This window comes from Scyliorhinus canicula, chromosome 6 (genome assembly GCF_902713615.1).
Source record: "Scyliorhinus canicula chromosome 6, sScyCan1.1, whole genome shotgun sequence".
NCBI lineage: Eukaryota > Metazoa > Chordata > Chondrichthyes > Carcharhiniformes > Scyliorhinidae > Scyliorhinus > Scyliorhinus canicula.
In genome coordinates, this window is record NC_052151.1 from 4,313,167 (window position 1) to 4,330,765 (window position 17,599).

General features: G+C 46.7%; 1 protein-coding gene across 1 annotated transcript in view; it reads right to left on the minus strand.

Annotated features, from left to right (window-relative positions):
* Nucleotides 1-17,599, minus strand: part of LOC119966916 (dynein heavy chain 14, axonemal-like) — a 1,122,002-nt gene that overhangs the window by 729,473 nt on the left and 374,930 nt on the right. The window contains exons 20-21 of the mRNA XM_038798874.1: nt 16,506-16,902; nt 781-968 (exon numbers count right to left, since the gene is read on the minus strand). Coding sequence (XP_038654802.1) covers nt 781-968; nt 16,506-16,902 — 585 coding nt within the window. The remainder of the gene's footprint in view (nt 1-780; nt 969-16,505; nt 16,903-17,599) is intronic.

The window sequence follows — 17,599 nt, forward strand, 5'->3', positions numbered from 1 at the left end:
GTGTAAATGTCTGGGACGAGGTGTGTTGTGCTGTAAAGTTTGGGCCTTGCTGTGTTTGAGTGTAAATGTCTGGGATGAGGTGTGTTGTGCTGTAAAGTTTAGGCCTTGCTGTGTTTGAGTGTAAATGTCTGGGATGAGTGTGTGTTTTGCCGTAAAGTTTAGGCCTTGCTGTGTTTGAGTGTAAATGTCTGGGGTGAGTGTGTGTTGTGCTGTAAAGTTTGGGCCTTGCTGTGTTTGAGTGTAAATGTCTGGGATGAGGTGTGTTGTGCTGTAAAGTTTAGGCCTTGCTGTGTTTGAGTGTAAATGTCTGGGGTGGGTGTGTGTTGTGCTGTAAAGTTTAGGCCTTGCTGTGTTTGAGTGTAAATGTCTGGGATGAGGTGTGTTGTGCTGTAAAGTTTGGGCCTTGCTGTGTTTGAGTGTAAATGTCTGGGGTGAGTGTGTGTTGTGCTGTAAAGTTTAGGCCTTGCTGTGTTTGAGTGTAAATGTCTGGGGTGAGTGTGTGTTGTGTATAATGCCCAGAATCAGATGTAAAAATTGTGAGCTGTCAAAGGTCACAGATAGAACTTCTAGAAATGGATAAGAAGGGTAAGACCAAAATAATTCAACAAGGATTCCTCCATGATTTATAAGGCGTGCACACATATTAAGAAGAAAACAAGGAGAAGGGAGAATGCAGTGCTGGTCTTTCATGTTCTGCTCAAGTAAACATTTACAAGGGATGTTTATGCTTATATCGCCTAAACCCATTACATACGTTATCCCTTGTGGGGCAGGTCTTACCCTCAGCTTGGTAAGGTTTTCAAGTGTGAGGTTTTTGCCCTTGATTGAACGGCCAATGGTGTACTCAATGCTGTCCCAGTGCTGGGATTCCAGCCAGGGGTTCCTCAAGGCCACAATTACCGGCAGCGTCTCTATGAAGTCAAAGACAGCCTGTTTCTGAAGAGGAACAATATCATTTGCTGGCAATCCTAAAGGAGCAAAGAAAATTTTCTCAATAATAAAAAAGGGTTCTGAGCAATAAAAAGGTGCAACAAACTCCTTTAAGCTACCATTAACAGGACAATAACATGGCAGCACAGGGCTAGTCATCAATTATAGTGCTAAAGACTAGTTTTCCAGGGCCTCAGATTAGTTTTCTAGTCAGGATCATTTTGTGATGACTGTAACCGAACAGTTAAAATCGTCTCTGGTTTGTTTGCCAATTATCTGAAGTCTGTGATAGCACCAAAATTGGTTTGTGGTACTCTGGGAACAAGAAGAGGCCATTTAGTCTCTTTAGTCTGTTCTGACATTCAGGGAGACTATGGCAGCTCCATATGCACAACATTGCTTTTACCCCCCAGCATGTCGGGTTAAAGATTTAGAAATCTCAGATTTAACATAAACAATTGATCTAACATCAGCTCCCATTGAAGAGGGTGCCAAACATCTCCCAGTCTTTACAGATAAAACTTGGAGCGGCGCGGTAGCACAGTGGTTAGCACTGTTCCTTCACAGCGCCAGGGACCCGGGTTCAGTTCACGGCTTGGGTCACTATCTGTGCGGAGTCTGCATGTTCTCCCCGTGTCTGCGTGGGTTTCCTCCGGGTGCTCCGGTTTCCTCCCACAAGTCCTGAAAGACGTGCTGTTAGGTGATTTGGACATTCTGAATTCTCCCTCAGTGTACCTGTAGTACCCTCAATAATGACACAAAAGAGTAGGATGGTAAAAGAAGGCTTTAATAAGCAGAGAACTAGCCTGTTGCCGAGACGGGTGCTTACTGGATGCCGCCTACAGGGCTGCCCCTTATATACGACTCCCTGGTGGGCGGAGCCGGAGGCGGAGTTCCCCAAGGTTCCAAGCCCGGTCTTAAAGGGGCATCACCTACATGATGATAAGGGTACAGTAACCGTTCATCACAGTACCCGAACAGGTGCTGGATGTGGCGTCTAGGGGATTTTCACAGTAACTTCATTAATAATAATAATAATCGCTTATTGTCACAAGTAGGCTTCAATGAAGTTACTGTGAAAAGCCCCTAGTCGCCACATTCCGCCGCCTGTTTGGGGAGGCCGGTGCGAGAATTGAACTCGCACAGCTGGCCTTGTGCTGCATTACAAGCCAACTGTTTAGCCCACTTGTTACAACAAATATTATTATCATAAAATGTTTGCTAACTGAATTCCTGAGAGATCTAGCTGGATTTATTTAGGCTGTATTCCCTATTCCTAATTTCCCATTGAGGAGAAATACTTTTTCTCTATCGTATCTGTACCCCTTAGTATCTTCAAAAATCTAATAAATCATCCCTTATGTGGCTAAATTCCAGAAAATACAACCTACTTTGTATCATCTCTCCTTTTAATTCAACCCTTGGTGTATGGGGATCATTCTGATAAGCCTTTGAAATTAAATGAAAATCACTTATTGTCACAAGTTGGCTTCAAATGAAGTTACTGTGAAAAGCCCCTAGTTGTCACATTCCGGCACCTGTTCGGGGAGGCTGGTATGGGAATTGAGCCGTGCTGCTGGCCTGCCTTGGTCTGCTTTAAAAGTCAGCTCTTTAGCCCTGTGCTAAACCAGCTCCTTAATGCTGCACTCCCTGCACAGCCAATATATTCTTCCTGAAGTACGGTGAACTGCTCTCAGTACTCCAGGTGCATAAACAGGACTTGGTTCAACCGAAACATGACTTATGTCATTTTTCATTCTGGTTTTCTCCATATAAAGGTCAGTATTCCATCAGCTTTTTAATGTTTCTGTATTTTTCATGCCGTTTTAACAAGTTACATGACTCCTGAGATTCTCTGGAGCTCCAGAATTTCTTCCTTCTCACCATTTTGGGTGTGCGCTGAACTATCCTTTATGAGGTCCAGAGTGAATGACTAACACTAGCCGACGGTACACTCTGGTTGCCAGTTATGCCCGATTACTTGAACCTATTGATACGTCGTTGATAATGTTATATTTCCATCTACATTGTTCACAATGCTAGCCATCTTTGGGTCATTGGTAAACTTGGATATGTGTGTCATGATATGCAAACATGCAACCAATGAACACTCAGAATAGGACACAACCAAGAGCAGTCGGGACACTCTGAGGTGGCATCACCACAAGGGGGCATGACATAAACACTATAAAAGGGATGAGGCACTCACACCCTGCCTCTTTCCACAGACAGACATCTAGAGAGTTAGACAGGGTTGATCATCAGCATCACACCAACACACGTGGCTTAGAGCAAGCTGGTACAGTTAGACTGAGTTACTACAGTTAGATTAGCAGAGAGTCAAACTCATTTGAATGTTGTGTTCTGCTGCTTCGGATAACACAGTCTGCTACTTGATGCAGTCTTAACTAAAGGATGCTCCAGACTCTGAAATAGGTTCAATGTGTTTATTGAACTATTGTCCTGACTGCCCATTGGTTGTGTCCTATTCTGAGTGTTCCATGTTTGCATATCATGACAATGTGGTTCTTTTTCCATCATCTAAGTCTCTAATAATTACAAAGGAGGAGAGTAGCTAAAGAAAACATTGGCCCCTTACAGGCAGAAATAGGAGAAATGATCATGTGGAATATGAAAATGGTTGAATTTGTGCTGAATTTCACCCATGGAGATGTAAAAGTGCAGTCCAAACTGTTTTTGATGGCCTGCGCAGACACGATTGGCCAAATGGTCTCTCGGTCCTGAGCCCACTTCCACAGGGAAAAATGATCAAAGCAGAGAGTGTACATCAACAAGAAGTACCCTCTCAGTCACTTTTGAAAAACCTTAATAAAAAATACAGAAAGCAGCCAGGCTACATCTGTGAGGGGTGTAGGAACAGGCTTGGGGCAGGTGGATGCCAACCCATCTACAGTGTGGTCTTGGGTGCATCCCAACCCAGGCAAGCAAAGAGGACCAGTAGACCCCAGCTGGGTGCCCGCCAACAGACAGTTGAGCAGAACGTTGGGAGATCAAAGGTCGACTCGAGAATCATTACCTACTTTTACCAAGGCTCTTGATGAAAGTAATTGCCTACCTATCTCATGAAGGTGGGCAGCGTCTGTTGGCCACAAACCTGCATTGACCAAAATAGTTAACACCAGGAACCGGGTAAAGAAGAGGGTAACCAAGGGGCTAATAAGGGTGAGAAACGTAAAGTAATTCAGCTTTGACAAAGAGTCATCCAGACATTAGCTCCCTTCTCTCTCCACAGATGCTGCCAGACCTGCTGAAGTTGTCCAGTTTCAAATTCCAGCAAACGCAGTAATTTGTTTTTATATTTTATAAACTAATTCAGCAGGGGCATGGGAACCTGGATTGTAGTTTTGGGGTACGGGAGATTGAGAGTATAGAGGTCAGGAGCACAGATTTGACTTCGCAGGAGGGTGCCAGTGTTCAGGTAGGTGGTTTGAAGTGTGTCTACTTCAATGCCAGGAGTATACGAAATAAGGTAGGGGAACTGGCAGCATGGGTTGGTACCTGGGACTTCGACGTTGTGGCCATTTCAGAGACATGGATAGAGCAGGGACAGGAATGGTTGTTGCAGGTTCCGGGGTTTAGGTGTTTTAGTAAGCTCAGAGAAGGGGGCAAAAGAGGGGGAGGTGTGGCGCTGCTAGTCAAGGACAGTATTACGGTGGCGGAAAGGTTGCTAGATGGGGACTCTTCTTCTGAGGTAGTATGGGCTGAGGTTAGAAACAGGAAAGGAGAGGTCACCCTGTTGGGAGTTTTCTATAGGCCACCTAATAGTTCTAGGGATGTAGAGGAAAGGATGGCGAAGATGATTCTGGAAAAGAGCGAAAGTAACAGGGTAGTTGTTATGGGAGACTTTAACTTTCCAAATATTGACTGGAAAAGATATATTTCGAGTACATTAGATGGGTCGTTCTTTGTACAATGTGTGCAGGAGGGTTTCCTGACACAATATGTTGACAGGCCAACAAGAGGCGAGGCCACATTGGATTTGGTTTTGGGTAATGAACCAGGCCAGGTGTTAGATCTGGAGGTAGGTGAGCACTTTGGAAACAGTGACCACAATTCGGTGACCTTTACGTTAGTGATGGAAAGGGATAAGTATACCCCGCAGGGCAAGAGTTATAGCTGGGGGAAGGGCAATTATGATGCCATTAGACATGACTTAGGATGTGTAGGTTGGAGAAGTGGGCTGCAAGGGTTGGGCACACTGGATATGTGGAGCTTGTTCAAGGAACAGCTATTGCGTGTTCTTGATAAGTACGTACCAGTCAGGCAGGGAGGAAGGGGTCGAGCGAGGGAACCGTGGTTTACCAAAGAAGTGGAATCTCTTGTTAAGAGGAAGAAGGAGGCCTATGTGAAGATGAGGCATGAAGTTTCAGTTGGGGCGCTTGATAGTTACAAGGAAGCGAGGAAGGATCTAAAGAGAGAGCTGAGACGAGCAAGGAGGGGACATGAGAAGTCTTTGGCAGGTAGGATCAAGGAAAACCCAAAAGCTTTCTATAGGTATGTCAGGAATAAAAGAATGACTAGGGTAAGAGTAGGGCCAGTCAAGGACAGTGGTGGGAAGTTGTGTGTGGAGGCTGAGGAGGTAAGCGAGATACTAAATGAATACTTTTCGTCAGTATTCACTCAAGAAAAAGATAATATTGTGGAGGAGAATGCTGAGACCCAGGCTATTAGAATAGATGGCATTGAGGTGCGTAGGGAAGAAGTGTTGGCAATTCTGGACAAGGTGAAAATAGATAAGTCCCCGGGGCCGGATGGGATTTATCCTAGGATTCTCTGGGAAGCCAGGGAAGAGATTGCTGAGCCTTTGGCTTTGATTTTTAGGTCATCATTGGCTACAGGAATAGTGCCAGAGGACTGGAGGATAGCAAATGTGGTCCCTTTGTTCAAGAAGGGGAGTAGAGATAACCCCGGTAACTATAGGCCGGTGAGCCTAACGTCTGTGGTGGGTAAGGTCTTGGAGAGGATTATAAAAGATACGATTTATAATCATCTAGATAGGAATAATATGATTAGGGATAGTCAGCATGGTTTTGTGAAGGGTAGGTCATGCCTCACAAACCTTATCGAGTTCTTTGAGAAGGTGACTGAACGTAGACGAGGGTAGAGCAGTTGATGTGGTGTATATGGATTTCAGTAAAGCGTTTGATAAGGTTCCCCACGGTCGGCTATTGCAGAAAATACGGAGGCTGGGGATTGAGGGTGATTTAGAGATGTGGATCAGAAATTGGCTAGTTGAAAGAAGACAGAGAGTGGTAGTTGATGGGAAATGTTCAGAATGGAGTTCAGTTACGAGTGGCGTACCACAAGGATCTGTTCTGGGGCCGTTGCTGTTTGTCATTTTTATAAATGACCTAGAGGAGGGCGCAGAAGGATGGGTGAGTAAATTTGCAGACGACACTAAAGTCGGTGGAGTTGTAGACAGTGCGGAAGGATGTTGCAGGTTACAGAGGGACATAGATAAGCTGCAGAGCTGGGCTGAGAGGTGGCAAATGGAGTTTAATGTGGAAAAGTGTGAGGTGATTCACTTTGGAAAGAATAACAGGAATGCGGAATATTTGGCTAATGGCAAAATTCTTGGTAGTGTGGATGAGCAGAGGGATCTCGGTGTCCATGTACATAGATCCCTGAAAGTTGCCACCCAGGTTGATAGGGTTGTGAAGAAAGCCTATGGTGTGTTGGCCTTTATTGGTAGAGGGATTGAGTTCCGGAGCCATGAGGTCATGTTGCAGTTGTACAAAACTCTAGTACGGCCGCATTTGGAGTATTGCGTACAGTTCTGGTCGCCTCATTATAGGAAGGACGTGGAAGCTTTGGAACGGGTGCAGAGGAGATTTATCAGGATGTTGCCTGGTATGGGGGTTAAATCTTATGAGGAAAGGCTGATGGACTTGAGGTTGTTTTCGTTAGAGAGAAGAAGGTTAAGAGGTGACTTAATAGAGGCATACAAAATGATCAGAGGGTTAGATAGGGTGGACAGCGAGAGCCTTCTCCCGCGGATGGCGGTGGCTAGCACGAGGGGACATAGCCTTAAATTGAGGGGTAATAGATATAGGACAGAGGTCAGAGGTGGGTTTTTTACGCAAAGAGTGGTGAGGCCGTGGAATGCCCTACCTGCAACAGTAGTGAACTCGCCAACATTGAGGGCATTTAAAAATTTATTGGATAAGCATATGGATGATAAGGGCATAGTGTAGGTTAGATGGCCTTTAGTTTTTTTCCATGTCGGTGCAACATCGAGGGCCGAAGGGCCTGTACTGCGCTGTATCGTTCTATGTTCTATGTTCTATATTAAAGTTATTCATATCACCAGAAAACAGGGTCACTGTGCATTTGATTTGCTTTGATTTATTGTCACATGTACCGAAGTACAGTGAAAAGTATTTTTCTGCAGCCAAGGGAACGTACACAGTATATACGTAGTAGACAAAAAGAATTTAAGTATTTGATAATCCACAAATTATAGTAAATAAGATTGGTGAGTTCCAGGCACATTTTCCCATGTGGAAATATGATTGAGTGCTGATAACAGAGGCCTGGCTCAAGGAAGGGCAGGACTGCGGATCAGGCGTTCCTGGGTAAAAGGTGTTCAGAAAAGATAGAAAAGGAGAAAGGTCGAGGTGCGGCAACAGTTAAGGAGTTCAGTACAATGTTGGAGAAAGAGGATGTTCCAGAGGGTTCAAGGGCAGAATGAATTTGGCTGAAATTCAAAAACAAAATGGATGCAATTACAAATCTGCAGGGAAATTACAGAGAAATGCAAACTGTAATGATTTAGGCCAGGCCTTTGAAATTGGCCAATTAGAATGCGAGTTCCCAGATTAGTGGCCCAATCAGGGAACCCCCTCTCTCTGGATATAACAGGGAGTGTCAGATCGCCTGCACTCCTGGTGTAGACAGCAGGCTCAATGGTCATGGTTGTTCAGCTGTTGGGTTTGTAAATAAAAGTAATTCTGGTGGTGGGCCTTCTGCCTCCGTGGATGTATTACACAAACATTACAGAGTAGTTATAATGGGGGACTTTGATTACCCAAATATATACTGGGGCATTTGTAGGGCAAATGGCAGGGAACGGCCTTGATATTGTTCCGGAACTTTTTCTCCAGCAGCGTGTGTCTAGTCTAATAAGAAAGGATGCACGATTGGGTCTGGTTGTTGGAACTGAGGTTGATGAAGTAGATCAAATGTCAGTGAGGGAACATTTAGGAGACAGTGACGTTTTGGATGATGGTAGAAAAGGACAATGGGAAATCCAGAATAAAAATAATTAAGTGGGGAGAACTGATTGGGCAAGGACCAAGCTGGGCTAAAGAGGCTGGAACAAAAGTTTGGTGGGAAAAACTCGAGCTGAACAATAGATTCAAAGCAGAAATGATTTGGGCACAGTCAAAAGGTTTATTCTCTCAAAAGGCAAAGGTTGGACAAAGAAATCAAGAGCTCCCTGGATGAAAAATGAGATAGAAATTAAGATAAGGAAGATAAAGTGTGACAGGTGTCAGGAAATACAATTGAGAACAAAGAGGAATACAGAAGGTTCAGAGGGGAGGTGGAAAAGCATATTAGAGAATTGAATAACTTGAGGAAACAGGCGAAAATTGAACAATAATTTATTTTAACTCTACACAGTTCTAGGTAAAGCAGCACCTCGCTCCCAGTACAATCCTTGCTGGGAGGACTAGTCTGTCTAGGTCCTGCTTGGGGCCAGCATTTATATCAGTACATAATAAGCCCAAAGGCGGCTCTGGGTCGGGTGGAGTGTAGCGGTTCACCAATCACCGTTTCCTGGCCGATCGCTGAAGAGTGACTGATGAGGCCTTGGTGCATGACACAATGTCGCCTGCTGGAATGGATTCCTCTGTCTCCATGTTGGATTCGGAGTCATCCTCCTCCTGCTGGATTGGACGGTGTGACACAGATGGCTGTGATCCCAGGCTAAGGGGTGGTTCCTGATGTGACAGAGACGCCAATGTTGCCGGTCGCCTGTCAAGTTGTACGGGTTCCCATTTCATCAGATGGTTCAAATGCTTGTAGTGGACTTACCCATGAATACGGACCTTATAAGACACCAGATGCGTTCATTCAAGTCCAAAAGCTGGGAACCACAGTGCTCCATCCCCAGCATTCCCAGAGTGAAATGTTTGCCCTGTTGCCCTCATGTTATGGTGTCATTTCCTGTTGTGTCTCTAGTTTGTGGCCGAGACTCAGAAATATTAGACTTGGCCGGGTTCTGAGTCTATGGCCCATCAGGAACTCGGCAGCAGCGATTCCCATTATCACATGGGGGGGGGGGGGGGGGGGGGGGGGGGTGGTGTGTGATAATTAAAAAGGAAGCCCGTAGCCACTTGGCCATAGACCCCATGGATTGCTTCTTCAAGCCCTTCTAAAGGTCTGGACCACCTGTTTTACTGAACCATTGGAGGAATGATGCCATGGAGTGGTCCAAACGTGCCAAATACCATTCCTCTTCATAAAACCGGCCAATTTCTCACCGATGAACGGCATCCCGTAATCACAGCACCAGAACCTCAGGGATTCCATGGGTGCAAAAATTGCCCCAAAGCTTCTCTATCATAGCCCTGGACATTGTGGAGGCCACCTTGCACACCTCCAGCCACCTCAAAGGGGAATCTAAGAAACATGGAACTCATAAACGGACCTGTAAAATCTGCCTGTAGGCACACCCATGGATATCCGGACCATTTCTGCTGATGGGGGGGGGGGGGTTTCACCAAATCACAGAATAATACACAGCCATCAAGTCTGCACTGACACATGAAAACACCTGACCTGTCGACCTAATCCCATTTGCCAGCACTTGGCCTATAGCCTAAAATGCAATGCACCACCCTCCCATGCAGCACATTCCAGATTGTCACCGCCCTCCGGTTAAAAACCTTTTCCCTCAAATCCCCTTAAACCTCCTGCCCCCTGACCTTGAACTTGTGTCCCCTCATAACTGACCCTTCAATTAACAGGAACAGCTGCTCCCTATCCGCCCTGTCCATGCCCCTCATAATCTTCTACACCTCAATCAGGCCCCTCGCCTACCTCAGTCTTCTCTGCTCTAGAGAAAACAACCCAAGCCTCTCCAACCTTTCTTCATACTAAAATGTTCCATCCCAGGCAACATCCTGGTGAATCACCTCTGCCTCTGCACCCTCTCCAATGCAATCACATCCTTCCTATAATGTGGTGACCAGAATTACACACATTACTCCAGCTGTGACCTCACCAAAGTTCTATACAACTCCAACCTGACCTCCCTGCTTTGGTAATCTGATATACTGGCACGCCGGGCAGTTGCAATTGAGTCTCTTGGTGTCCCCATCGATGCCGGGCCAGCAGAGACATAACTGCGAGCTAACATTTCCATTTTAGATGCACCTGATCTGCTCTGCATTATATTCCCAAAACTTTATTCCCACTGCATGCAGAAACATTGTGAACAATGTCCGGTATCTGACCAGAATTTGGCAGTGTCAGGCTCAGACTGAAAACTGGCGTGTAGCTCTCCAATTGCACAGGCCAGTTTTTCTCCAGATCTTGAGCCTCTTGAAATAAATAAAAATGAGTGGGCATGCATTATGCGGTCATGCGGGTGGGGTGGATCGTACTGCCATCTTTAAAGGGTGCCCTGCTCCGAACTGAAACAAAACGGTCTCCAGTCCCACCTGGGAGGTAACGGGGGCTATGCCCCTGCCTCCCGGGTAATCATCTGGAGCTGCCCCCCACAACTGCAGAAGTATCGCTGGTGCTCCCCCCACTCCCTCAGTGCCTGCAAGCTACCCCTTTATAGCCTACTCCGCACCCCCATCACAACCCATTAATAGAACCCCTCATGAGGGCCCACACTGGCAATGCCTGCTGGCACAGGTTCAAACTTCCAAGTTGGCATTCCTACCACAGCCGATGACACATCCTGGGCATGCCCCTCCTCCCCTGGGGGCTATACTTATCTGTGTGCCCCCGGAGGGATCCCCTTGAGGGTTATATAAAACAAAAAAGAGTGGCAGAGGTAAATATTGGTCCTTTAGAGGATGAGAAGGGATTTTGATAATGGGAGATGAGGAAATGGCTGAGGAACTGAACAGGTTTTTTGGGTCGGTCTTCACAGTGGAAGACACAAATAACATGCCAGCGACTGATAGAAATGAGGCTGTGACAGGTGAGGACCTTGAGACGAATGCTATCACTAAGGAGGTGGTGATGGGCAAGCTAATGGTGCTAAAGATAGACAAATCTCCTGGCCCTGATGGAATGCATCCCAGGTTATAAAAGAGATGACTAGGGAAATTGCAAATGCCCTCGTGATAATTTACCAAAATTCTCTAGACTCTGGGGTGGTCCCGGCAGATTGGAAAATAGCGGATTGGAAAATTATAGGCTAGTTAGCTTAACTTCGGTAGTAGGGAAGATGCTGGAATCTATCATCAAGGAAGAAATAGCGAGGCATCTGGGTGGAAATTGTCCCATTGGGCAGACGCAGCATGGGTTTGTAAAAGGCAGGTCATGCCTAACTAATTTAGTGGAATTTTTTGAGGACATCACAAGTGCGGTAGATAACGGGGAGCCAATGGATGTGGTATATCTGGATTTCCAGAAAGCTTTTGACAAGGTGCCACACGAAAGGTTGCTGAATAAGATAAAGGATGCATGGCATTAAGGGTGAAGTAGAAGCATGGATAGAGGACTGGTTAATTAATAGAAATCAGAATTGGGATTAATGAGTGTTTCTCTGGTTGGCAATCAGTAGCTAGTGGTGTCCCTCAGGGATCCGTGTTGGGCCCAGAATTGTTTACAATTTATATAGATGATTTGGAGTTGGGGACCAAGTGCAATGTGTCCAAGTTTGCAGATGACATAAGATAAGTGGTAAAGCAAAAAGTGCAGAGGATACCGGAAGTCTGCAGAGGAATTTGGATAGATTAAGTAAATGGGATAAGGTCTGGCAGATGGGATACAATTTGACAAATGTGAGGTTATCCATTTTGGTTGGAATAACAGCAGAAGGGATTATTATTTAAATGATAAAATATTAAAACATGCTGCTGCTGTGCAGAGAGACCTGGGTGTGCTAGTGCATGAGTCACAGAAAGTTGGTTTACAGGTGCAACAGGTGATTAAAAAGGCAAATGCAGTTTTATCCTTCATTGCTAGAGGGATGGAGTTTAAGACGAGGGAGGTTATGCTGCAACTATATCAAGGTGTGAGTGAGACCATACTTGGAGTTTTGTGTTCAGTTTTGGTCTCCTTACCTGAGAAAGGATGAACTGGCGCTCGGAGGTGTGCAGGGGAGATTCACTAGGTTAATTCCAGAGTTGAGAGGGTTGGATTACGAGGAGAGGTTGAGTAGACTGGGACTGTACTCGTTGGAATTTAGAAGGATATCGGGGGATCTTATAGAAACATAAAATTATGAAGGGAATAGATAGGATAGATGCGGGCAGATTGTTTCCACTGGCAGGTGAAAGCAGAACTAGGGGGCATAGCCTCAAAATAAGGGGAAGTAGATTTAGGACTGAGCTCAGGAGGAACTTCTTCACCCAAAGGGTTGTGAATCTATGGAATTCCTTACCCAGTGAAGTAGTTGAGGCTCCTTCATTACATGTTTTTAAGATAGATAGATAGTTTTTTGAAGAATAAAGGAATAAAGAGTTGTGTTGTTCAGGTGGAAAAGTGGAGCTGAGTCCACAAAAGATCAGCCATGATGTCATTGAATGGCGGAGCAGGTTCGAAGGGCCAGATGGCCTACTCCTGCTCCTAGTTCTTATGTTCTTATGTTTCTCCTTTTTGAAAAGCTGTTGTAAACCTCGCTAACATGAGTTTGAATATTTAGTGAGTGGGGGGTCATGTGGTGCGGAGGTCCATTAATAATATTAACATTTATTAAAATACATTGGTTTCATGTGTGACCAAAGCAGGATTTTAGATATATTGGATTATAAATATTTGGCCATTTGAGGATTAGAAGCCTGGGGTTGGTGTGTGTTTGATGGTAGTAGTGACGTTTCTAAAAATAACCTTGTTTTGCAAGACCAGAAAGCTTTTCAGAGCTGACGCTGAAATTAACCAGAGTCATGTTAGGGCAGCACGATAGCATAGTGGTTAGCATCAATGCTTCACAGCTCCAGGGTCCCAGGTTCGGTTCCCGGCTGGGTCACTGTCTGTGCGGAGTCTGCACGTCCTCCCCGTGTGTGCGTGGGTTTCCTCCGGGTGCTCCGGTTTCCTCCCACAGTCCAAAGATGTGCGGGTTAGGTGGATTGGCCATGCTAAATTGCCCGTAGTGTCCTAAAAAGTAAGGTTAAGGGGGAGTTGTTGGGTTATGGGTATATGGTGGATATGTGAGTTTTGAGTAGGGTGATCATTGCTCGGCACAACATCGCGGGCCGAAGGGCCTGTTCTGTGCTGTACTGTTCTAAATTCTAAATTCGAAATTCATGTGTTTTCAGCCTGGGTTAATGCATTGTTGTTTGTCTAGTGGGGGGTGGAGGGAGTCCCTGTGGAGTTAATGTTTTCAGCCTGGGCTAATGTACTGTTGTTTGTCTAGTGGAGGGTGGAGGGAGTCCCTGTGGAGTTAATGTTTTCAGCCTGGGCTAATGCATTGTTGTTTGTCTAGTGGGGGGTGGAGGGAGTCCCTGTGGAGTTAATGTTTTCAGCCTGGGCTAATGCACTGTTGTTTGCCTAGTGGGGGGTGGGGGGGGATGGAGTCCCTGCGGAGTTAATGTTTTCAGCCTGGGCTAATGCACTGTTGTTTGACTAGGGGTGTCCCTGTGGAGTTAATGCTTCCAGCCCGGGCTAATGTCCTGTTGTTTGACTAAGGGGGGGGGGAGTCCCTGCAGAGTTAATGTTTCCAGCTTGGCCTCATGCACTGTCATTTGACTAGGGGGCATCCCTGCGGAGTTAATGTTTTCAGCCTGGGCTAAAGCACTGTTGTTTGTCTAGGGGGAGTCCCTGCGGAGTTAATGTTTTCAGCCTGGGCTAAAGCACTGTTGTTTGTCTAGGGGGGGGGATCCCTGCGGAGTTAATGTTTTCAGCCTGGGCTAAAGCACTGTTGTTTGTCTAGGGGGAGTCCCTGCGGAGTTAATGTTTTCAGCCTGGGCTAAAGCACTGTTGTTTGTCTAGGGGGAGTCCCTGTGGAGTTAATGTTTTCAGCCTTGGCTAAAGCACTGTTGTTTGTCTAGGGGGAGTCCCTGTGGAGTTAATGTTTTCAGCCTTGGCTAAAGCACTGTTGTTTGTCTAGAGGGAGTCCCTGTGGAGTTAATGTTTTCAGCCTGGGCTAAAGCACTGTTGGTTGACTCAGGAGGAGTCTCTGTGGAGTTAATGTTTTCAGCCTGGGCTAAAGCACTGTTGTTTGTTTAGAGGGAAACCCTGTGGAGTTAATGTTTTTAGCCTGGGCTAATGTCCTGTTGTTTGACTGGGGGGGTGGGGGCACTTATTGGTGGTGGGCATTTATTAGTTTTCAGCTTGGGGGGATGATGTAATTGATGGTTGGAGCTAAGGTATTCAGACATTTTGACAAAGTTTTTGAGTTGAGTTCTGATCTACAAACCCTTTAGACCACAAGTAAAGTGTTTTGCTCCCAGTGGGATAGTTAAATAAAGATTAATAGTATTTAAAGCAGAGCAGACTTCACTGAGGACAAGGGGGAAGCCGAAACAAATCAGTTGAAACAACTTTATGAAGACATCCAGCCAGAGTCAACAGGGGTTCTAACAGGAGCCAAATCTGTTCTGGGAAGCCAGTATAACTCTGTGCCATTGGGATCTAGAATGAATTGAGACCTTCACCTTTTTCCTTTCTTGTTGTTTAATTGAGAATAGAGATAGTGATTGAGGGTATTAGAACAACAAACAAAGACAATCACAGCACAGGGACAGGCTCTTCGGCCCTCCAAGCCTGCATCAACCATGCTACCTTTCTGAACTAAAAAGCTCTACCTTTCCGGAGACCATGGGTGGGATTCTCACCTACCCGGCAGGGCGGGGGGTCCCAGCGTAGCGGAGTGGCGCCAACCACACCGGCATCGGGCCTCCCCAAAGATGCGGAATTCTCTGCACCTTTAGGGGCCAAGCCCTCACATTGAGGGGCTAGACCCGCGCTGGAGTGGTTGGCATCACGCCGACTACCGCCAAAACCAGTGCCAACGGCCATCGCCGCCCGCCGCCCGCCGCAGGGGCTGGCCGAAAGGCCTTCACCGGTTCGCGCATGTGCCGGTGCATCAGCTGCCCCTGACGTCACCACCGGCGCATGCGCGCTGGGGGATTCTCTTCTGCCTCCGCCATGGTTGAGGCCGTGGCAGCGGCGGAAGAAAAAGAGTGCCCCCACAGCACTGGCCCGCCCGCCAATCGGTGGGCCCCGATCGCGGGCCTGGCCACCGTGGGGGGCACCCCCCAGGGTCCGATCGCCCCCGCCACCCCCCCCCCCCCCCGGGGGCCCGCTCGCGCCGCCGATCCCACCGCCATCAGAGGTGGTTCAAACCACGGCGGTGGGATTGGCCTGTCAGCGCCTTCGGCCCATCGTGGGCTGGAGAACCGCCGCAGGAGGCTCGCCGATCGGCGCAGTGGGCACACCGATCGGCGGGGCGTGATTCCCGCCCCCGCCAATTCCCAGGTGGCGGAGAATTTCTGCCGCGGGGGCGGGATTTTCACCGGCCCCGGGCGATTCTCCAACCCTGCGGGGGTCAGAGCACCGAGGTCCCAGGCTCGATCTCGGCTCTGGGTCACTGTCCGTGTGGAGTTGCACATTCTTCCCTGGGTCTTTGGATTACGGTTTCGCCCCCACAACCCAAAGATGTGCAGGGTAGGTGGATTGAACACGCTAAATTGCCCCTTAATTGGAAAAAATTAATTGGGTACTCTAAATTTATTTTTAAAATTTTTAAAAAAATAATACAGTTTTGTTTTAAAATACCAAATCACTATTTCATTGTGCAATCACTCCTTTCCCGATTATCTTTTTCCAATTAAGTGGCAATTTCACGCGGCCAATCCACCTAACCTGCACATTTTAGGGTTGTGGTGTGAAACCCACGCAGGCACAGGGAGAATGTGCAAACTCCAGACGGACAGTGACCGGGGACTGGGATCGAACCCGTGTCCTGAGTGCCATAGGCAGCAGTGCTAACCACTGCGCCACCATGCTGCCCCTTTCCGCAGAGTCTGACAAAAATAAAATGAAATATTGGGGTTTCAGTGCAGTATCTGAGCACTGTTGACATTCGGTCTGGGATTCTAATACTTGGTCATCATTAGACTTTTAATTCCAGATTGTTTTCACTGAATTTAAATTCCACTATCTGCCTGGGTCTTTGGATTACGGGTCCAACAACATTACCATTGCGCCACCGCTCCGACAACAATGCCTTCATCCCATGAATGAATAATAAAGGCGAGAAGAATGACCACATGGGTGTGATAGTGGTTGCCATGGATCCCTATACCAAAACAGAGCAGTAATGTGGATCAGAGTATTGAGAGGACGTTACTCCTTGCCACTGGTATTCTTTAACAAAAGGAGGATAAATGTCCAAACAAGCAGCAAAACCATGAGTTACAAACCTTTTTCCAACATGTATATAGTCTGTGTAAATCTGTTGACATCATTCTGGATTGCGTCCACATTCAGTTCATCAAACAACGTGTCAGTCCAATGTGCATACAGCTTTGCCCATTCGACCTGTGATTCCCAAAGCAGTTTCCTCAACATCAACTCGTATTCTGTCTCAGACAACAGTGTATTCATTGCCTGAGTGCTTTTCACTCCACACTTCTGTATAGGCTGGAAATGGCCGACACTGGAGTTCTCTGTGCTGTCCGAGCTGCAGAAGCGATCTTGGTAACTGTTGTACTTTCGCACCTTGTTGGCTATTGTTGATATTTCATCCATCAGGGCATTAATGATGTTCAGAGCTGTTTGCTGGGCTGTGTGTGACTGGAGAAGTGTAGGATTTCTCACCTGAAGAAAACACATACTTCATGGTTCACCTTCAAATCACACCTTCCACAACAGCTTGCATCTAAATGTCTTAAACATTGTAAAAAGGCCAAACATAGACTAACGAGCCAAACTCCAGACATGAGATGAGAGTGACTTCCTTGACAACCAGGTAGCCTTTGACACAGTGTAGTATCGAGGGTCATTTCAGGTCAGCTAACTGTGACGTGTGCCACGGGAATCAGCTAACTGTAACAAGGGCCACAGGAATCAGCTAACTGTAACGTGTGCCACAGGAATCAGCTAACTATAATGACTGCCGCAGGAATCAGCGAACTGTAACAAGGGCCACAGGAATCAGCTAACTGTAACGTGTGCCACAGGAATCAGCTAACTGTAACGTGTGCCACGGGAATCAGCGAACTGTAACGTGTGCCGCAGGAATCAGCTAACTGTAACGTGTGCCGCAGGAATCAGCTAACTGTAACTTGTGCCGCAGGAATCAGCTAACTGTAACGAGTGCCACAGGAATCAGCTAACTGTAACGTGTGCCGCAGGAATCAGCTAACTGTAATGGGTGCCACAGGAATCAGCTAACTGTAACGTGTGCCGCAGGAATCAGCTAACTGTAATGGGTGCCACAGGAATCAGCTAATTGTAACAAAGGCGACAGGAATCAGCAACTGTAACGTGTGCCGCAGGAATCAGCAACTGTAAC